Raw genomic sequence first — 24391 nt, forward strand, 5'->3', positions numbered from 1 at the left:
AAACTTTTTTTATAATATTTTCATGTGAAAATTTATGTGGTGTGCGGAAAGTATATATCAAGAATATATATTTACTCTTCAATAAGAAAATCATCGAATTTTCCATTTTCCATTCCAAAAAAAAATCATAAAGGACTTTCCAAAATGACGGACTCTTTAAAATGAATAATAGTGGAAACCTCGTATAAATCGATGGTCTCTAGCGTGAATTAAACCGTTTCCATTTTTGAACTGACCGCTGAAACGGTACAGACCCCTCTTAATCGATATGTTATGGTTTCACATTTCACAAATTCTGAATGTATGCCTATCTATTTACGCTTCCCGTTGTGTACATTGATAACGAAAACAAGTTCGCTCAGTAGAAACGAAATTATCGATTTCCCTAATCTCCTTAAAAAGCCTGAGTAGGCTATAATCCCTATGGGAGTACAACGAACACGTTATAACACTTAATTGACTGGAAAACTGGCATTCGATAAGTCAATTTCTTCCATCCGACAGGGATTCTCAGATATTTCGATGGGTTAATTAGTTGGGCTGTCGGACTGAAAAAGAAATTAAAGATAGAACGGCAATTAACTCTTCAAGATTTTGGTATGGAATCCTATCCATTAACGACGCTCATACATTGGTACTTAGGTTCCAGTGTACAGTTCTAACATAGTCTTATGTGATATAGAATTATTCAATATTCTTCAAAATTGCGTGACAGAAATTCATAGACAATGGTATGGTTACATTAACTTTCTTATGTTATATTGATGAAAACACAAGAATTAATTATCATATATTTATGTAGGATCCAGTTAGTTCCCTGTAACTAATTGAGATGGTCAACCGGATGCTTGGAGACCTATTAATTTCTTCAAGTGTCCAGGGCATGACACTTTCAATGAATTTACAGGGAACGAATTGTTATTGTACATAATGTAAAAAGGATGTGTAATTCTTCGGGGTGTCAAAGATCTGTCATGTCGGTTGTAAATCTTAAGAGACTTACTGGGGTTGGGAAAGTTCGAGAACAAGACGGTTGTACCAGATGTGTTACATCTGTGTATCAGGTTCTAGCCCTCCGAGAATATTCGATTTCCAGGAATCCGCGAAGATCTTTGTGGGCGGTACGGCAAAGCTCTTATTGGACTAGGGGATGGTACTTTCCCCTAAGGGTGTGGCCAAGAGTGATCAACAAACGAGTTAAAGACGAAATTCAGTACCGTAGTGAGAAACTTGTAATTGAGACGTAATTAAGATCTTCTCAATACTGAGTTTGTACTGTATAATTGTGGCTTCGTAAATAGATGTAAATAATTCAAAAGAGTTTAATTATTACAAATCCAACAAAGTTACGGAGAAAAAGACGAAAGGCCAGGTAATCGAATCATACCTCTAGACGATCGATTAACCAAGCCTACATTTATTCAATAAACATAATGAAACAAAATAATTTCCACTCATTATATTTTATTTGATAATGAATTTCAATCAAGATAAGAACGAATCTAGTTACTATACAGGGTAATTTGCCGCGATGGCCTATTAGACGTTTATGGAAAACTAATCATAATTTTTTGCTGAAAATTGGCATGTTGAGTTTTGAGATCTTACTCCCTAAAATATGTTCAGATCTTTACAAGTTCCGGTTATACCGGAAACAGACTACTTCTTCAATATTTCAAATGGCACATCTGGTATATTATTGCATCATTTTTTAAGGCAATTTAAGCATAATGCCATACCTTTGTAATAACTCAACGGTTCATGAGTTAATTGGATTCTTATGAAAAAAGGTGGCGACGAAGACACAGATTTTTTTGAATATTTCTGCAGGAGAATTTTTTTCAAAAAACCTTTTTCATTTTCGATTCTGCAAATACGTAGTATTATAAGACTGTTTGCAGATTGGATCAAATATATACAGGGTATTTATGAGAAGATCATGAACTCGGACAACTCAAATTCATCAAAACTCAAGATTTTCATTTTAGAACCCGAATATTGATTGTTATTTCAGTCGATTCTGCGTATAAAAATAGTGGAGGTTACTAATGAAAACCCTATACCTAAAATGAATACTTTGAGAGTTATTGAGGAAGAACTTCAAATGAGGAAAAACCGCAATTATTAATTGTGTGGAGTATTCTGTGACTTCCGAAAAACATAGAAAGAAACTGAAATTTTATGTTTGGATTACTAAATTTTACATTTCATTTCCTGCTCAAATACCTATGGTGAGGCCGCTTTCAGTGGAAGAACGTGCCGAGCGTGGTTTCAGCGCTTCAAGAACGGTGATTTTGACGTCGAAGACCAGCATGACGATAGAAGAGAGAAGGTTTTAGAAGATGCATAATTGGAGGCATCACTTGATCAAAACTCGTGTCAAATGCAACAAGAATTGGCAGGATCATTGGGAGTGACGCAACAAGCCATTTCAAAACGACATAATGTCATGGGAATAATTCAGAAACAAGGAAATTGGGTGCTGTACGAGTTGAAGCCGTGAGATGTTGAACGGCGTTTGTTGCTTGTGAAACAGCTGCATGCAAGGCAAAGACAGAAGGGATTTCCGCATTGCGTTGTGACTGGAGACGAAAAATAGGTTAATTACGGTTATCGCAAGCACAGAAAATCATCGGGATATCCTGGCCATGCTTTCACGTCGACGGCCAAACTGAATATTCACGGTTCTAAGGTCATGCTCAGTATTTGGTGGTGTCAGCTCAGCGTAAGTTATTGTGAGTTTTCAAAACTGACTGAAACAATCACAGACGATCGTTATCGAACGCAATTTATGTGTTTGAGCCGAATATCGGAAGACAAACGGCCGCAATGCTCGACTGCCATGTTGCTAAAGCGGTCAAGACATACTTGGTAACGTTAAAATGGGAACTGCTACCCCACTCGCCGTATTTTCCAGACGTTGCTTCCTCGGAGTATGACTTGTTTCGATCAATGGCACAACGCCTGGCTGACCAGCAATTCCGGTCTTATGAAGAAGATAAAACTGGATCGATTCGTGCATCGCTTCAAAAGATGACCAGTTTTTTCCACGCAGGATTCGTACGCTGCCCGAAAGATGAGAGAAAATAGTCGCCAGCGATGGACAATACTTTGAATCACAAATGTGTAGGATCCAGTTTATTGTTCCCTGTAAATAATTGAGATGGTCAACCGGATGCTTGGAGACCTATTAGTCTCTGCAAGTGCAAACTCAATGAATTTACAGGGAACGAATTGTTTTTGTACATAATGTAAAGAGGATGTGTTATTCTTCGGGGTGCCGAAGAATGTGTCATGTCGGTTGTAAAACTTAAGAGATTTATGCGGTTGGGAAAGTTCTAGAACAAGACGGTTGTACCAGATGTGTTACATCTTTTTCTCAGGTTCTAGTCCTTCTAGAATATTCGATTTCCAGGAATCCGCGAAAATCTTTGTGGGCGGTACGGCAAAGCTCTTATTGGACGACATGGGGATGGTACTTTCCCCTAAGGGTGTGGCCAAGACGAAAGAAGGGATATTCGAGACAAGGTAGTTCCAATCGGCAGAGAGCACAGTTGAGATTAAACCGAAGACGGGTACTGACGGTACAGTTTAACTTAAGCCGAAGGCGAATCAAGTTCAGTCGGTCAACTTAAGACGTACGACGTAAAGACGGTTCGCGGACTAGATTAAGACGAGTCGCGAACAAATCAAGGACGAGACGACCGAAAACTTGAAGTACGACGAAGACGTGATAAACGAAGACGTTTCGAGTAATCAACAAACGAGTTGAAGACAAAATTCAGTACCGTAGTGAGAAACTTGTAATTAAGACGTAATTAAGATCTTCTCAATACCAAGTTTGTACTGTATAATTGTGGCTTTGTAAATAGCTGTAAATAATTCAAAAGAGTTTAATTATTACAAATCCAACAAAGTCACGGAGAAAAAGACTAAAGGCCAGTTAATCGAATCATACCTCTAGACGATTGATTAACCAAGCCTACAAATGTGTAACCAGTTTTTTACTATAGAGCCTCGAATTTCGGAAAAAAACGGATTGGAAAATTTGTAAGCCTATGTATAAAAACTAAATTTTATATTTTATGTTTAATAACCTATAAAAAGATGTTACCTTTATAGCCGGGCAGTTTTAATGGTAATAGTTGGTTAACAGGAAAAAAGGTCAGGCTTTTTTAGAACCTCATCTTAAAACAAGGCCGATTGGTGTAGATTTCAATCAGAAATCATCTTCAGGTCAGGTTTTAAAATGGTCTGAGACATGTCATTGAATGATGGAAATAAAAACCCTTCACAATACATCAACAGTTTTTTCCCGATCAGGATAACTGGGAAATTTCGCAGAATTTTTGGGATCATAATTCACAGTTAATTGAAAAGTTCACATTTCAGTTACACCGGAATAAATCAAAAGGGAGTTCATCTAAATTTCCAGCTGACCAGTGGAGTTTATGCTGTATGAAAATCCGATTTGAATCAATCTACCATCAATAGAGGGTCATCGACTTTCTATGGAACAATTTGCTGTATTCAGTTCTAATTACAGGCGGGTTCTGTTCACTGATTTTCAATGGGACTTCACAGACCCTTTCTGCTCGATGTTGATATAAATTTCTCTGGAGATGACACATCAAGTGATCTGCCGATAAATGCAAGTCGAATATTTGCGGAATTGGTGTACGATAAGGTTGAATTCATTCACAAAAATCAAATAATAAAAGTTGGCTTTTCCTGACACTGCATCTTCTTATTTAGTGATTTATACATTGAATTGAAAAGCCACGTATATTGATTTCTTTTTCTGCTACTAACATATACTATTTAAGAATTAAACAAACACAAATCAATTCAGCTACCAAGCTAATTCCAACCATTATTTCAAGTTATTTTTTAGATAGCCTAATAATTTCTCAATAATGTCAACATGTCCTTTTTATTATGGTCATCTCACTTCTATCCATAACGAAATTTGTTTTAGTAAATATATGTAGGAAATTAGTAAATATAGGAACATGTGAAGGTTCTGAGAGGCGTAGACAAGGAGAGACAGAGCTTGTAAACTCGATAAAAAAATGAAAATTGGAATATCTGTTCACGTAATTCGAGGGAAGAAATATGATCATTTGAAGCTCATAATCCAGAACAACTTTTAAATAGTTCTAACCCTGTAGTTATAGTATTGTTGGAGATTATATAACCAAATAATTCATCTTCACGACTGAACCGAATTGAATGGTGGAAAATCTCTACCTGTTATTTCCTCGCTCATTGTCGCCAATGAGCAATTGACATTTCTCATTATGAAATATCCATTGTTCTTAGCAACAACGGAGCATACGTGCTGAACTCGATGCAGGCTTCGAACCGGATAAAACATCAGAGGAATAAATGGCTTGCAGACAGGCATGATATCCGGAAAACGTTACTTCCATGGAAACCCTTTCTTTGAGGAAACGCTATAGGCAAACGAGGAAAAAGTGCGAAACGTCCAATCTACAAAATGGATAACATAGAAGTGAACATTCTTAAGGTCCTCTTTTCTTTTTCTTATAGAAAGTGTTACTCTCTCATGAGTTAAAGTTCATCAGTATTTTAACGAATACTCATGTTTAATAGTTGAAAGGTTGATTAGAATTCACGAGAGGATCCTTATAAACTACTCAGTTATGATTGCAACACTATAGAGAATATAACCTTCAATGCGACTTTCATCCAGAGCCTTATCTAGGTATCTACTATTGCGCCTGTGGCAATATCTTAGACAGCGGCCCCCATTCTCGAATATTTTTTTCATCGATTATATTTTCTTATAGTATTTTTTTGGTCATAACTTAAGTCATACATTTTGTGATTATTTTATGCTTAGTACGCAAATTCTAGGGAAGGCTAGCAATATTTTCAATATTTCCAGCAAGGGCGTAGAAATGGGTGGTAATTATAACCCTTTCCCCCAATATTTCCAAAATATAAAATTTCAGAATTTTTGCAAAAACGAAAAATCGACACGGAGTACAAAATCGGACCCTTTTGCGGTTTATGATTTTATTATCGCTTTCAAGATGAGTACTTTTACTGCACTACGAGCACATCTATGTCCTAAGTTCATTATTTTCCTTACCTATCCGCTTTGTCGGTGTCGCCTCTTATTTGCCATCTGTAAATTTTGCATTCTTAATCGGTATGCACTTACTCGTTGTTTTCGGTTTTTTGTTTCATTCTCGTCAAAAAATTTCAATACTGTGTTCCTAATGTGTAAAAATGAAAATGACAGATTTCTCGGATCATTTTGAGAAAAAAAGGCTATAACATGAATCTACAAACGCTTTGGTTTTGAGACACCGGTGTAAAAGTTTTTTTTTTCTCATAGCACCTTCCCTTAGCAAGATATTTAACTTGAATTGGCATGGATCTTCCGATTTAAAGTAATCATCTTGTGATATGCTTAGTTTCTATGCAAATCTACAGGGTGATATTTTTTCTGGAAGGGTACCTGTTTCTTTCCACCAGAACTAATTTTTGGTGAAGCACTGGTTCTATAGAAAAATGTGAAAAGAAACTCTGGTTTGGTACAACACTTTTTGGTTTTGTTGTAGTTTTGTCGAATCTGCTATCGATTTCGAAAAAAAAATTCAAACAGCTCTCTGGTAATCTTCAGGAATATCCAAATTATTATGAAAATCCAGTTAGTAAGCCGATATAGATGAATTAATTATAACTTATGGTACTTATCAACAAATTCTGTAGCGAAAATTAATAAAGATTCGATAAACTAATAAATATAAACATCACTAAAAAGTATGACTACACAAGAAACACCCTGTATCTCGAAAACAAAGCGTTTGCGAGCTCATGTTTATGGGACTTTTTTTTCTTAAAATTATGCAAGGAATATTTTCCTTCGTAACTCCGTTTTAGGAAAACCCAGTATAAGGTGAGAACAATCGAATTGGTAATAAAAATTTTTTTTGAGTAATTAAGTTCCAACTTCGTTATCAAACCTCTTTTTCCCACATTACAGATATGAGTAAACGTTGTTGTAAAAAAATTTTTTTTTCGAGAACACTTTCGAATTATTATGTCTGGTGCTCCAAATTTTTTCTCTCGATATTTTTGGGCGCTCCTGCAGACCTTGCGCCCGTGGCAAGTGCCACCTTTGCCAGGCCCTAGATACGGCACTGCTTTCATCCGATAATTAATTCAACTACAACCTGTCTCGTATTTAATTCAATTATTGTAAACTTAAGTATTTTCCAAATGAAAGCATACTCAAAATATTGAGATTTAGCTCCCAGTTCGGCATCAGAATAATATTCAGGTGCAGAAAGCGAATTGAGGTTCTCCTACATTTTAAAACTAGAAGGTAAGTAAACTAATTGAATCGAAACAATTTCGGTTTCATCATACTACTCACAGAATTCCCACCCAGATGTGACATATACTTTAGGTCATAAAAAGGAAAGACTAATTCACAATAACCCATGAGGTTCAATACAAAGAATACAGAAACCGATCCTGGCAATCTCTCAATATGCGAATGCGGATTATTTATTACTCAATGGACTAGTTTATAGATGTTGATAATACTATATTTGACACGATAGAATTAAAATATAGAGCAAAACTGATAAATCAGTGAAAATCCATCAATAAATGACTGAGAAATAGATTATTCAAATTTACATATTTTAGCGGGGAACGTCTTTGGTCTCCGACTCGTCTGTGACGTCACGCCACTTGCCTGTGATCGCGACACCATAAATTACGTTTAAATACTTAGCCGCACCAAGGCTCTCGCGCAGTTTGTAGTTATACAGTGTAGTTTTAACTCGAGTTTTGTTTTTATGTCACCATAATGGAAGAAGGCTTCGTGAGAGAATAAAGTGACAATTTGCCTAAAATAGATATATTCGCAGTGATGGAGTTTTTTTCTTCAAATCCATCTTATGTCAGTGCTGAAATAAAAGAAGTTAAACTTTTCAAGTAAGTATCTACTTTTGAGTTTGCTTCATCCTGGTTCAACTTATAACGATGATTTATTTAAAGAGCGTTTCATAAACAATTTGTAGTTGAGTACTGGTTGTTGAAGTCTATCCATTATCAATGGCAAAGCATATTTATGTGAGGAGTAGAAAGAGAAAAAAGTAATGTTTACTGCCCGTATAAAATCCGGTATGAATCAATTCTATCTAAGTGGAGTTGATATTGACGGGCGTCATATCGTCTTTTATATTTTTTAAAACATGAGGGAGATAGTTCGCAATATCCGGGGTGTAGTATGTTGTTTTTTGTGTGTGAATTTAAAGATTTCAATATTGTCGGTAAGGGTTCGGAACGATCTAAATAGGTGTCTTTCCTGAGACAACGCGATTTTACACAAAATAATAATAATAACAGGTGATTGTACACCAATGAATTCGTAAGCACTTGCGAATACCAGTCGCCTCGTGTAAGTGGCGTGACTAGACGCTGCGTACTATGAAATCATTATTCCAAGCGCAACTTCGAAGTCCCATAACTTTTTCATTTCTAGAGATATTTCAATGATTCTTCCACATTTTTGTTTCATTTTACTCAAATTTTTAGAATTAATCCTTAACAAAAAAATAAAAACTAGTCCATTGCAATCTCTAGCAATGTGTGGCATCGGGGCTGCGCCCCAATATGCGCTCAGGTGGTATATTCAGATATTACAGCCAAGATATCCATTAGGCTATCCCGAACGTTTCTTCATATGTAATGTGCGCGATAGCAATTAGTCGGATGTCGCGACTGTTACATATGATCAACAGTTGCCATCAGTTCCCTAAAGCATGAACGAAACATCCACACAGGTAAATATTTTGCAGCAAAAACGCTTGATCCCAAGAATCTCTTTTCTAAGAAAAAAGGAACGAGAAAACAACAACAACAAAAACGCTTCTTATATAACTGTCTAGATATACGATTAGTGTTATTGTGAACGTTACATATGAAGCGCTATTCGGCATAAGTCTACAGGATATCTTGTCGAATTGGAGACATACAAATACAAACACTGTTTCTAAAAATGGCCACTTAATAATATAAAATGCCAAATTATGTAAAATGTTCAACGCGAAACGTTATCAGTTCTTTCTGATTCTTCATTATTGGTGCTCTATACATGAAATAAAAAATTCTAGAGGAACTATTTCTAGTAAAATCCATTTTTTCTGGTATTGGACTTACGCAATGGACCTAAAATTTTGTGGGTCTTTACCCAATGAATTACCAGGATTACAGATTTTCGAGGTCAATTCACAAAGGCAGATATACATAAACATATTGTTAACAACAACTATAACTAAATGAAACGACTACGGTAGAGTGGTGTGATTTTGCAACGGAGGTGACTTTGCCGAACTGCCTAATATTTTAAGTATCACTTTGTTTTCGTAAAGTTGGCAACATCTTACAGGAATCACGAATCGGAACCTTCAACCACACTATATACTCACATGTTGCAACCGTCGCAGTCGTCTGGCGTGCTTTGAGTTTGATTGGTGTGCTACGGTATGTTATGTCAGCGGGTAATTTTTCGACGTGGCTATATATGCGAAATACTAGGAGTTGTGCTGAAAACATGGCGAACGGTACATCGAAATAAATTTAGCAGCTTACTTAACATTCATTAAACATCACGTTAAAAAAAACTGAAAACATTTGGTTGAGAGGATTTCGACATTTCGGGAAATTTTTCTATTGTGGCCCTTTGGCGGGAGACACATACCATATTATGGGTCATCGATACATAAAGATGTTGAATGCAAGAAAATATAGTAATTATACGGAGAAAACACTAATCCGAGCAATCAATTCAGTTCGAAATGAAAACATTTCAATATAGACAGCTTCCGAAGTGTACAACATTCCCAGAAGAACTCTTTTGTATAAAATTAACAAAAGATATATGGGCGAACCAGAAAGCATTAGTGCACTATTATATACCGCCAGCACTTCATTAAATTGTCAAAAAACGCATTTTTAAGGCATTGGCAAAGTCGCACCGATTTGTGCGATATTTTCATCTGATTCTGGCCACAGCAGTCGACAACTTGAATGTTCAAATTAAACATACTTTGCACAGAACTCTTTTTTTTTTTTAAACGAAAAAGTTACATCAAGAAAACTAGAAAAGGTGGTGCAAAGTCACACCGCTCTACGATACCTCAAAGTGTGACAACCTTCTGGATCAGGATTAAAGAGCACCCCGCAGTTTGATTACCGCTGCAGTAGGCATAATATAACACTTGTTCATAGTATATTTTTCGTATTTAGAGGATATATTGATTATTTACAATAGTTGTAAGTGGTCACTGAGGGCTTACGGTACACTGCGCGATTCAATAATTCCTAATGACTGATAAATTATTAATATGTTTTTGTCGTATTCAGCACTTGAAGAATTAGTGCTACCTATATGCTGCCCGTTTCTTTGAATATATATGCGTCTTTCCATTCCATTCCAAAATTTTTGACATTATCTTGATTAGGTATCACTAGAAGTGGTAGAATTGAAAATAAAAGGTTTTGAATGGATTTCGTATAAAATATGTTTTGGAATCATTACGATTTTATTGAAATATTTAGAAACCTTCGACAAAAAAAAATTGATATGGAATCGTCATAGGTTTCATAAATAATTGAAGATATTCAACGGTTGAAAAATTCAAGTTATAAATAATCTCTAACATGGAATTAATTATATTCACGATGTACAGACATATAGAACCAAACTTCTTACCTTATAACCTAAATAGGCTAGCAGTAGAGCCTCTGTCAGACTAATTATTGCAAGTATAACTTGTACAACCCAGAGCTCGAAAGGACGATTAACCCAAATTATGGCGTCCCAATTTATGATAGGGTTTTCTTGGAATTTCTCCTCTGTTAGGTTGGCAGATATGATGTATTCAGATTTGTTACCTGGAATACATCCATGACTGAAATGGAAAATCTCGAATTAGTTATAGAAAATACTAATGATAAAATAAGTGTTTCATTGACAATTTGACTTTTTATTCAAGTTTCATCTATTTTAACAATCTTGATTCAATAGATATATGTATATACTATATTGAAATATTTCAGTACTACTAGAATGTTTTCGATTTCAGTATTTCATGTTGTCAAGTATTCGAGATTTGAATATTTTTGAATTGTCTCTCTTGATTTTTAGCACTTGAAAAAGTAAAATAAATCTTGGAAGAACTAGAAAGGAACTTGAAAATCGATTAAAATATTCTTCTTAAATCTCAGAGCAATAAAATGTTTTCTCTAATTCTGTGGCAGATGCTTTATATTGCCACATCTTGTAGAATAAAATCGTACGAGAATACCTATCTAAAATTCGCACAGATTTCATGGTTATATTTTATTATTATTTGTTGCAATTCGGAACTGTTCTGCCACGGATTTATTTATCATGTGTCAAGTTTTTGTTTCAGAAAACTGTTCTGCCACCCGAATTTTTCAATGCAAAAATGTAACAATTCATAGAAAATACTATTAATAATACATAGTACAATTAAACGTCATTCCTATGCACTGTTGATCGAACCCAGGTTTTTGACAGGGTAAATTTCAAAGACGTTATACACATCTTACAGGAGAAATGAATTACCAATAAGGTTATACAAATAGTCACTAAACCTAACAAGAATACAACACGATAACGCACTCATAGATGACATTCCAATATCAACAGGAATTAGACAGGGCGACAGTTTAAGTCCAAGTCTTCCATCTTGTCCTAGACCGCATAATAAACGGAGTCAAAACTACAGAAGAGGATACACTATGAGAAACAGAGAGTTCCGAATTGTATACTATGCTGAAGATGCTCTCCTGATAGCAGAAGATGAAGACAGCCTTCAACGAATGCTTTTCAGATCCACCCAAATGGCAAAACAGTTCAATATGAAAATATCTATCCCCAAAAACAAAGTCCATGACAATAAATGAAGACCCAGTATACTGTAAAAAAAACAATAGACGATGAAATAATAGAACAAGTTGTGAATTTCAGCATTCATCATGGAATTATAGATTCAAGTAGTAGAAAGATCTACGGGGAAAACGCATACAAGCTACCAAGGCCGCCAGAATCTCTGGAAGTCTGCGTGACGTCATATGGCGTAACAAATTCATGTCCACCTCAAGCAAGGTGAATATATACAAAGCAGCTGTAGGTACTCCCCGTATTAATTTATATAGTCGAAACCAGAGCAGATCCAAGCAGGACAGAACAACTTCTCCGAACAACAGAGATGAAAACCTTAGATCATTAGCTGGAGTAACCCTCTGGGACAAGAAACTAACAGATGTAGTCAGAAGGGTACAGAGGAGAAGACGAGACGGGAAGGCACATGTTGATAGAATGAGGGAGGGTCGGCTAGCAAAGATAGCATTTAAGAAGAAGCCAAAAACCAGAAGGCCAGCAGACATACCTCCAAAGAGATGGGCTGAATCATGGACATCGGCATTCCAAGATCGAGACTGAAGAGATTCGTAAATACCCTAAATTAGCCCTAAATTAAGTGGAAGAAGAAGTGAGTCTTCAGAAACACCTTGTAAATCAAGGACGATATTTCTGATGTGCTTTCTGATAACTTCTTATTTCGGAAACAGGGATCGGGTCCTTGAATAATTCTTCCTTATACTCCTCGAGATATTTTTAGTGAGCATCGAATTTTGGACATTCGAACATATTAGTTAACCTATAGCATTGAAAGTCGGAAACGTTTCCCTTTCAACCAGAATTGTTCGAAGACAGTTAATTTTTTGATGATTCATTAGGTGTACATTTTTCATGTGAAAATTTCAGAGAAAGTTTTTTAAAGAAGATGTAGAAAGGTGTATCTAGCCTCTTGCAAACTACCCTCATTGAATCTGAAGGATCCGACTAGTAAATGCAAATAATTTATCATGGTATTCCCAAATAATTCCCAGAATTTGAAGGAATTATGTTTCCGCTTTCGGTAGTCAATAATGATGAACTGCGTCGGTTTATTGCGGAACTTGCTTTTGGTATTTTCATTTTTCTTATGATTTCAATAGGGCAATCCACATATTTTGCGCGAAGCTTGAAATAATCATTGTTCATCTAAATTGAAATTTTCATTCCTATCGAACCTACAGTTTCGACGTGAATAGTAAAACAATATTGAAATCTACCTTATTTACGGATCATCTAGTTGTTCATTGATTATCATCGAACTTAACTGCGGCATTCGAGTTCCGAACCTAACCTGGAAATTTAAAATTTCTATTTCCTTCCGTTCAAAACTTATTTTGTATTCGGCTGCTAGAAAGACATAATCGAATTTAACTACGGATTCATCATCAGTGAGCCTAACCTTATTGTTTGGGAAAACTTGAAAACTACTGATATTGTGACGAATTGATAAAACGATCGGTTCGGGAAACGAGAAATCAAAAATATCCCGTCTGAATGTCACAAGATAATGACGAAATTGAATCACATAATAAAATAATATTATCTGGAAATCCTCTAGGGAATTACATTGCACAACCCCTTTTAAGGAAGATGTTACAGCAAGTAGAATTCTAATGACCTCACGTCAAACCCTTATCTCGAAGCAGAGAGCGGGAAGAAAGGCGAATTTGGATGTAAATTTCGAAGCCGTTTATAAGGATACGTTTTATTGAGTAATAAAATGGATAGCTTGGGTATCCCATAAAATCATCTCGGGAAGAATGGATGATGTGATACCGTTGGTTGAATGACTTTTATTAGAGAGCTGATCTAATTGTAGATGATCGAGGAACGACCCACGATGAATCACTTCATCTTTGACTAGGATTAGGATGATGACATCGTCAACCCAATTTTTATGCCCAATAAAACTTCATCATCTACTGAGATTTGTGGGCTTGAGTGGATTGAGTCGAGTGAAATGCGCCCAATTAATTTAATTTTAAGTTGACTGTTTCGCATATTCAATTCTTATTCTGGTCAAAGAAAACCTGCCCAACCATTCAATATTATTGCAAATAACGTTTTGTTCAAGCATCCAATCGTCATATGTTCTGCGCATTTCGTGCGAGGCACTCGAATATTGTGCGCGCCGAGGAATGGCGCGCTTTCCCTATGTGATTTTCCTTTTCTTGTGAGCTCCCTCATTGCTCATTTATTACAGTACCGAGGTAGTTATACTGCTCTACTTGTTCTATTCAAGTTCCGTCACGTACAAGTGAGCTCCTCACCTTTGCTTATTATCATCTGTTTGGTCTTCTGCACCTTGATATCAAGATCATATTGTTGACTGTGGTGCATAATATCCCCACTTGTTACGTTCAACGTTGTTCAACGCGATCAAAGGCTTTTTCATAATCGATTAGACATGCATACACATAACAGTTAACGTCTTTACATCTGATTTATTGGGTATTCGATCTTCTTTACATCGTCAGATTAGAACTTGAACCGAAAAAAGTGCCTCCCTGATACCAACTGCCTCCAATAAACCGAATTGGATGTGCAATATCTATTCTTCGCAACTGCTTTTCTAGTTTTCAGTTGCTTCGCCTCATGGATCAGTATCGGGGGGCCTGTTGCTTTTTCTGATAGTGGATTATTGAGATCTGGATCCGTATGCTTGACAAGTGATCTTTTTGACGTACCCGTTTTACGAACGAGTGGTCCACGTGCGAGCGGTTTTCCAAAATGGTATTCTTGACAACCGTTCGTTCCATTAAACGTACACGTTCAAAAACGTGTACTCCCATCATTGTAAAATTTCACAGATGAGATGAAATGGCATCAATTTATGTTTCGTCAATTCAAATTGAAAAAAACTTCGGAGAGAAATTGTTCACTTATATATTTAAACAAGTTTCAGCAAATCGAAAGAAGAACTCAAATAACTGATAGTCAAAAATATTGTCTGATTGGGTTTTAAAAAAATAGCGCGGATCTTCAAAAGGGTAAATTCTCCAAACAATATACTTACAAAGATGCAGTGACGGCTCGTCGGGGTCGGCAGGGTCGGCCGGGCCGACCCAAAAATTATCGGGAAATAGAAAATAATTCTAGATATTCAATTCATTCAAACTCAATCGGAGTTATCGATTTCGATATCCAAATTCCCTCGGTAATGAATATTTCCACTCAGAACAGGAAAATATAACTTATACCGGCCAATATTTTCTTTCGGACCCACCTAATATTCGATTTCCAAAGCATCCAGCGTTGTTATTCCCTTTCATAAATTGTAACAAACCACAATCGTAAATGGTTACTTTTCGTAACATCACCCCAAACAAGTTATTCCAGAATTGTACGTAACACCGTAACATTAGGTCTGAAATGTAACACAAATGTTACAATTATACAATTGCAACTCCTGGAATGTCACTGAAAGCATCTCATCACGTTAGGTCGGCCAAGAGCCGATGGCGGAACCAGCGCTACCGAGAGCGCTACGTAAAGGAAAAGATACTACGACATACGCCCAGAATACGACCACTCAGTAGAACGGCACAACAACTCGATGTTAGGTCGCTTCCCAATACATAGGGTCGGCTGGCCGGTTATCCTATTGCAGAGCGTCAAGCAGCAACTTTTCACAGTTTATTTCAAATATTTGATAATTAAATGAATGGTTAATTATGAGACATTCGTTCGATAGTAGCTATTGATTTTCAGATCATGAAAATATAATTAATATATTCAAATGAATGGTTAATTATGGGATATTACGTCTTAATCAGAAAAGAACTTATTTATGCCGTTCGATAGTAGTTAGGTATTGATTTTCTGATCATGAAAATATAATTAATATATTCCTAACTTTGAAAACATCCTGATTTCAAAAGTTCTGTAATTCGCAACTTGCGGTAAGATCGGCCAGCCGTACCTCAGTAGGGGGATAATTGCATGCACATGGCTTCGCAGTTGTTTGTATTTGAAATTGAATAGAAGCAAGTGCGCGTCAGTGTTGCCGAAATCACCGATTTACCGGTATTTATACCGATTTGGAAACTGATCTCCCGATGTACCGAAAGGGGATAAATGTATACCGTTTTTTCAATTTCATAGATATTATGTCGAAATTGAATCTTTTACCGAAAAATCAAATATTTTTTATAATTAGATGCATAGACAAGAGATTAGATGAGCACATCTTGCTCGGTTTAGATACATAAAGATAAGATTCAAAAGGGTCTTGGGCCTTCATTACCGGAAAGTTACAGACCACGGGCGCTTTCGAAATTTTGGGCTTTCCGGCTTATACATGTTTATTACTCTATAGGATTAACTTAAAGGTATCGACAACATTTGTCGGCAGGTTATTGCATACAATTACGCAATGGGTTCATGATAGGAATATAGGATAAAGGAAACGCAAAAATTTTTTGGCTTTTCCAATAATTTGTCCTTATGCGATTGGTCTAGATTTTTGTGTTATTTTCATTGGTTTTAAACATTTGAGCCTTTTTTGCAAAGGTGGAGAAAGTGTCAACATTCAGTGCATATTTTGTTTAGAAAAATCAGTTAACATCACAGCTTGCTTGGGTAAATACCAAAATTTTATTGTACTTTTGTAGTGGAAGCTTCTTACAATATCTTTAAGAAACTGTCTACTCAGCTCTACCAGAGAAATAGATCCTATTTGGGCTATTTGTTCTTCGTTAGATTGTGGCCGACCCACATTTAGAGGGCACGAGCCGTCACTGCAAAGATGCATAAAGAAAATGGGCAGAAATTGATAACATACTTGTATGCCGGGTGCATCTAGAGATTGGAGGAGGAGAAACAGGCTGCAAGCCTTCTATGGAAATCGAATTATCCAAAATAGAAGTGAAAATAATAGATATTTTTGAAAAAGTGTCTATTGATCTATTGATAGAAGTGAAAATAATAGATATTTTTGAAAAAGTGTCTATTGAGAGACATAAAGAGACTCAATTTTTCTTTTCTTTATTAAATATTTATGTTGTGCATTTCGTTGATTTACTTGTTATTTATTAGAAAATTTTTTACATGAAATTTCATAAAAATGTGTTCATGTTAATTGGAACAAACGAAATAGTAATAATTTATCAAGAATTTATAAGTCACATTTCACATCTATGGATTCATTGAAATATATATTGATGAAATGTTCAACAAATTTTCAAATTACTAGGCTTGATGATTGCGAATAAAATAATGCATCTCAATCTTCCACCTGCTGCCAATTCCGGATTTATCCTTTTCCTATTCACTTTATCTCGATCTCTACTATCGTTGAGGAAGTCATATATTCCCAAATCAACTTGTGATGTACCACTTACTGTCTACGAAGTAGAGGGTGACCACGGGAAGTATTTACATTTTTGATGCGACTGTACTCGGCCTTGGCAAATTGGGGGGGGGGGGGGGGGGGGTTTGGGCGGGCGGTCATTCACCTCCTTAGCAGTGGTCATTTAGGTATTCCAGTCGCAATGGAGCCGTGGACAGTTCAACATGGCGTGTTTACGTACGATTCTTATGTAAGAAACAATGATTCAGTGGTAGCGGCTCAGCGTGATTCTCGCATTCATTTTAACGTAGGACGGCATGGAGCTCTACCTACCCGACCAACGATTATGAAATGGGTTACAAGTTTTCGGACCACAGGCAACATTATGGCGAAAAAACCACCAGGCGCTACACGAACAGTGAGGACTCCTAGTATGGCAGAGCTTCCTCAACAGAATTGAAAAGTGCATCAGAGAAGACGGCCATCACCTTCCTGACATTATTTTTGAAAGTTAAATTAAATGGCATATCCTAACAAACATGTCAGAAAAGTAAATAAATTTTTTGTTTAAAAAATTAACACCGTTTTGCTGTTTTCAAAATGTGAATACTTCCCGTGGTCACCCGTTACAATGAAGAACCCTATGCTTGAGTAGACAGCTTCAGAAACCCAATATATCTTTCAGGCTTTTGATTTGTCTCTTTTTTTGTTGTATAAATATTTGGGAGTTCCATCCACTGGTTCACTTTCCAGAGGTGTCATCATCCATGTTCTTTGAGGATATTTAGAAACATTCAAACGAATTGTTTCTCACTCAAATCAATAAATTGGTCTCCGCGCTGTGTTAATCTCCGCTGATCCACTTGTTCCACATAATCCAATAGATCCATTAATAACAATTGTACTATTTAGTCCTACATTATCTCAGAAGAATAAATATGACTTTTGAATATATCTCTATGGCATTCAGATTGCCAAAGAATCAAAACGAATGCCAAAAAGCGCTCGCAGTAAGCATTCGCACTGAGAACGTGTACGTTTTCAAGTTGACGAGTCAAGAATACCAAAACGTGTGACATTCGAAAAGTGCGTATACGTTTTGAAACATCACTTGCCGAGAATAGGGTCCCAGTTCTTCGAACTTCAAAAAGCGTTTTCAAGTTCGATTTCTATTTATCGTTATTTAAGTCTTGCTTCTCTATAATAACCTTTCCATTTGTGCCCATGATCTTTATCACTTCTCGCTTCTTCCTGGCTTCTAATCTGTGACAAATCTTTTCTATGTTCTTCTTGATTTGCTTTCAGTATTCTCATCTCCATTATATTTAGAATGTCATCAGTCTCCTCTATCTTCATGAATTGTTTCATCTCCCCTTGTAAATCATTGTTCTCTTTCAATTTATAAACTTTTCCATTCATGTATCGAGCTGACTCCTGCCTTATTATAGGTTTTTTTGTAAAGAAAACCACTATTACAAATGTGAATTTGACTTAATAATAATAATAATAATAATAGGTATTTATTTCCAGAATTGTATGTACATTACAAAATGAAAACAAGTCACAAATTCTTTACAAAAAAAAATAAATCAATGAACTAATATATCTATGATATTTGTACATGACAAAAGTCTATAAATTCATTTAAAGAATATGGTTCACATTTAATTAACAGTTCAAATAATTGTCTTTTGAAGAGTTTAATTTCTTTAATGGATCTTATTTTTCTAGGTAAATGATTGAACAGTTTCATACTCATATAGTAATTATTACGCTCTGTACTCGTTAGTCTGTGAATAGGTAATAGATATTCAATCATTCTCTTGGTAGGATTCACATTTTTACAATCCTGAAAATAGGAATTGTTCTTAAACAAAAATAACAAGAGTTTATAGATATATAAACCAGGGGCAGTCAGTATATTATGTCTTCTGAATATACCCCTACATGATTCTCTGTATTTCATATAAAACATTATTCTTATAGCTAGCTTCTGAGCGATGAACACACGTTCAGCCTGAGTACCCCCCCCCCAGAAAATAATTCCGTATGACATAATTGATTGAAAATTTGCAAAATACACAATCCTTAAGGTGTCTATATCTACTCTATTTCTAATAGCTCTCAATGTGTATATGCTTGTATGGAGTCTTTTCGTTACTGATTCACAATGCAACCCCCAACTAAGAGCTACTCTCTAATTTGTGGTTGCTTTGTTGGTACATTGTACTGTTCGCTACCTCAATTTAAAAGCTTTGATGTCATAGCCAGGGATCGTCCGCCTCTTCACTTTATTCTTTTTTATAAATTCCACCAGAAATGTATGATCTAATTCAATGTCTACTCCTGGATAGGTTTCAACAGAAATAAAAGAGTTTTGGAACCTCCTGTTGACCAGAATATAGTTCATTTGGTTTCGGACAATGTTATCAGGTACTGGGTTTTTACTTACATCAGCGATATTTTCGATCGAGCGTCCGTTTCGATGATGTTTATATGATGAACTTAACTGTTACTTAATACATCAGTAACAGATCCAGTCTATTCGAATTATTTCACTGCCTTTTCAATTGTACGCTTATTTTTGCAGTAAGTTTTCATAATTTTCACACGTTTTGCAGTAGATAAATCCATATAGTTGGATAACTTAACATCTGACGCTTCTAAGATGTCTAAAAACATGGTGAATGCACTCGTCAAATTTTGAATGCAATGACATTCGACCAAATTGAAAATATTAGTTTTGCTTCGTGGCGGCGCCGCAATGTCATACTTGTCATTTCCGTTGATTTTGATTGGATACATTAATTAAAACCCGATACTGACCAATCAAAAGCGTTGTGTAATCGAGCATGATCGTGCAAAGTCGTGAAACAAAACACGAAACGTTTACTGGAATGAATTCAAATATTCGTAATAGAGAGAGAGAGAGAGTTTATTGGTATTTCAATTACAAGAATTACTTCCATAGATCATAACTATAATGAAAGATATACATATAAGTACATAATGGCACAAACCTCGTAAATAATAAATAACAAGAATCTTAATTTGTTGATAGCGCTACCTACAGTTGACATAACGAAGCTTAACTAATATTCTCAAAATTGGCAAAACAAAAGCTAATCAGTTCATACACCTGGTTTTTAGACATCTTAGACGCTTCGGATTACAGTTCTGTCTGACATATATCTTAGACACAGAGCTGTGAAATCAGTATACCGTGGATTTTGATTATGTGGAATTCATCACTCATTATAAAATAATTAATCTTTCACATGTTCTATTCAAATGATCATGCTTCTTCGAAATGAAAATTAATAGGGTTGTTGTGTAATGAAGTACCTACTAACATTTAATCGAAATTCCGGAATCATCTCGAGCTCTATTACTTGATATGCTCGTACAAAGGTACGTAGTTTCCATGCGTTAGTGGAGCCACCTAAACATTCAACCGCGAGGTTTACTACTACGTAATCTGCGGAAACGACATCGTTATTCTTCATGATCATTTTATTTATGACGTGACTATATGGGTAGAACATTGTAAAATACTCATAAGCTTTGAATGCTATCGTTTATGATCATTCTTCGGATGTGATTTCCTGTATCATTATTAGATTTTCGTTACTTACTCTCATGTGCTCACCACTGAATTTAATTTCATAATGAAACTTCCAAAAGGATCAAAATTACCCAGATGACAAACTTCAACTTCTGTGTCATGTCATATCACCCTACCCCTAGCTATCAATTACATGGTTAGTTCAAATTATCATTCAACTCAATTTTTTTTTGAGAAAGTGTCCACCAAAGGCTTATAATAAATATATAACTCGAGTAGATTTTCAATATACTTCACAATGGCAGAATGACATAGTCAGTAGAGTTTAGTCAATGTCAGACTTTCGTAGTTGATATCTGGGTTTTTTGTGATAATTTGGTATTATATCTTCATTGGGTTGTAGTCAACAGGTCTTTTGAGCTTGTCATTTGAATGTTGCTTGCTTTCTCAAAAATCTTCTCGGCATTCCTCTTCAGTAAATCTGTAGCAGTTCCTCAGTCTCAAGTCTCTGTGTCTTACGAACCAAGGCAGATTCATTGTCGCTCTTAACAATTAATTTTCTGTCAGTTGTATCTTTCTAATATGACTTTTGGCTTTCCTTCTTTATTAATTATGGCTGCTTCTTTGCTATCGTTTCATAAGTGAATTGAGGTCTTCCAATTCACTTTATCATTCTCAATTTTGTATTTTATTTGAGAAAAACTACTTTTTAGTCGTACATTTGTGTTCAAAAGACTGGAATTAGTTGATAAAATAGAATAATGAAATTAACATTTCAATTGTTTTAAGGAATTGCATGAATTGGAATTTGAAAAAGCCCACAAGAACTCCTGAATTAATGTAACTCTCAATTTTGAAAAAAAAAATTTTCTAATTTTCATGTTTATATATTTATATTTCAATATGTTGTATTTTCGTTTCACGATATACATTTCGTGATCCCGGAAAGATGGAACATGAATTTTAGTGTTAGACTGAATTGGGGTCTTGAACGATAGCGTAGACATTTGGAAGGCATTATTTTCCCCAAAAAAATTCCAAAATAGTGTATTTTCCTAACTGATTACATTTTTCTGGCTCATTCTTTTTTACAAATATACTTTTTCCTGAGACAGCTTGTATGAATGCAGTGAAAACATGACAATTGAAGCAGTCAGTACCTAAACTTTTTTGAAACCTTACAATTCAGAAGGTAATAGTAGGTATTTTTCAGCTTCAATTATATAATTTATTCCACTACATATTACTGAACAGCGCCTCAAAGAATGGTAGACTCTTCTCTAAAATTTTTCGTCTATATCATTAGATACCTTGTAAACATTGTACGATTGTAGATTCCTACATAAAATGAGAAAAATAAGATTCAAAATACTCACCATTTTGCATATGTAGGATCTAGATCAGTCACGACCCGAAGCATGTATAAAATACAGGTCAGCAGTTTGAATAATAAATTGGCTATTCTTATCCTAAGACCTGAAACAAATTTGATAGTGAGTATATTGACGTCTCAGGAATATTGAAAGCAGATTCACATTAGTTGAAAATATAAGACCATTTATGGATAATTTCTTCACCATGTATACCTGGTATCAACTCTTTTTTCAACTAATAAAAAATAAAAAATGATGTAAACATTTATTGATTTAAAAGTCATCATCAACCAATTGATAAATTTAAAATTTCTTAAATTGTTTATTTAATTGTAAATGTCGATTTGTATAGTTATTTCAAGAGAATAACAAGGAAGAAATCTATGACTACCTTGAGTAGTGGCTTGCTCTGTGAATCCTAGAGCAACCGTTACGTTTAGTTAGTTTTTAGTTTCTCAATTGCAATTTTTGAGAAATGGATATCCAAGTGGTGAGTTTGTAAATTCAATAATTTTGTTAATAATTTTGTTAATCTCAAGAGAGCTGAGAGTTGGAAAACACAGGCCTAAGGCCTATGATATGTGGAAGAAGAAGAAGAATAATTTTGTTAAACTATAAGGCACTGATGGGGAAAAATTGTATTATTAAATTCAAAAATTCCGAAACGTACGTCTGTCTTTATGTTTATTTAGCTATTCAATTTGTTAACCGTTTACTCAATTTGTACTGTTTTAGTCATTTTCGTTTGGGTGATCATTAAATTTTTCATTTTTAGAATAGGAATATATTCCAAGACAAAAATAAACTAAAAAAATCCTACAGATATATTATTGTGAATGATTAGACACAAAGTTGTAAAATTATTTGATATTTACTTAATAAAATTTCCAACAGAAAAATCGAAGAAAATTATTTCTTGAGGTAAGAATATTTTAAAATTGTCGAAAACTTTACTACATAAAATTATTAAATGAAAAATTGTTACTATAATGAAGAATCGCTGATATTAACAATGTTATGAGATCATGAATGAATCTATATAATACAACATTGAACAAGGAGCTAACCTGTTTTAAATCCAATTATTTAAGCAAGTTTAGAGATTCCTTGAGAATGAAGGAAATATTATAATTTAATAATGTAATCCCGACATGTGAATATCACATGGAAAGCTGCATTAAGAGGAGAACATTGCCATTATTCTGAAGAGGCTGAGTTCTGCTGAAGAACAATAAACTTGCTCCAGAAAAGACGAAGCAAGTACGTCATAGACAAACATCATATGAATCTGAGGATTGAAAATCCATATAACTGCATGAAGTTCAAGTACTATAGGACTCCTTAACAATCCCAGATAAATCTGCCCTACTTCACCATTCCTTCTGATATTTCAAGTATTTGGGATATGAAAAGGTACACTATTTTTCGATGCTAATAGGCTGAAGTCGGATATACTGATATCTACATATAAAGAGAATATAAAATAAAGAGAGAAAAGTTATTTCGATAAAACCTTATGAAAAACTTGAGTGCTTCTCCTCAGAAAATCGAAACTGTTCAGAGTTCGAACTTTTAGGATCTAAAATTCTCCGACTATTTCAAAGGCTCATCATAGAAAATATAGTCCTTGATTTTTATTGCAAAAACGTGAAGGGAAAAATGCAAAACTCATCTCCTTCCTAAGAATGCACGATAACCGCAAAAAGGATAAGAAATGGAGAATAACGTAAATTTGGATATATTGTTGGCAGATATGTACGTTAGAAAGTTGGATAAAAGGTTTGGGGATACTCTCTTTTATATCCGATCATTACTTATAAAGTTCTCTTGAAGAGTCCAACGAATGAAAATTACAAAATCTAGGTATGTAGATGTGTATGTAATGTATTTGATACAATATTTTTTTCCAATTCTTATTGTTTAAGTCAGGTTTTGATATTAATCGTTTCGATAATAGATTATTTCGCTAATTCATTATGTTGAATTTTGGGTAAAATATACAAGGATTTTTTTCTCATCCTGAACTGAAGTTCCATTTATTGACTTGAATCAATAATACGAACATTTGAATAAACCAAAAATAAGGAACTACATTCAATGTTCATTCTCAACTTTCGACAAATATTAGATTTAAAATCTGAGAATTCCACCGATGATTATGCTTTTTGTCAGTAGGCTTTTTTGAA

At 35.0% G+C, this 24391-nt stretch overlaps 1 protein-coding gene across 12 annotated transcripts in view; it reads right to left on the reverse strand.

Annotated features, from left to right (window-relative positions):
• The window catches only part of LOC123674263 (potassium channel subfamily T member 2), a 777909-nt gene that overhangs the window by 193246 nt on the left and 560272 nt on the right, over window positions 1-24391 (reverse strand). For all 12 annotated transcript variants that reach the window (XM_045609230.1, XM_045609237.1, XM_045609228.1 and 9 more), the window contains 2 exons: window positions 22209-22308; window positions 10763-10961 (listed from right to left, as the gene is read on the reverse strand). In XM_045609230.1, the coding sequence (XP_045465186.1) occupies window positions 10763-10961; window positions 22209-22308 (299 nt within the window). The remainder of the gene's footprint in view (window positions 1-10762; window positions 10962-22208; window positions 22309-24391) is intronic.

This window comes from Harmonia axyridis, chromosome 2, assembly GCF_914767665.1.
Source record: "Harmonia axyridis chromosome 2, icHarAxyr1.1, whole genome shotgun sequence".
Lineage (NCBI taxonomy): Eukaryota > Metazoa > Arthropoda > Insecta > Coleoptera > Coccinellidae > Harmonia > Harmonia axyridis.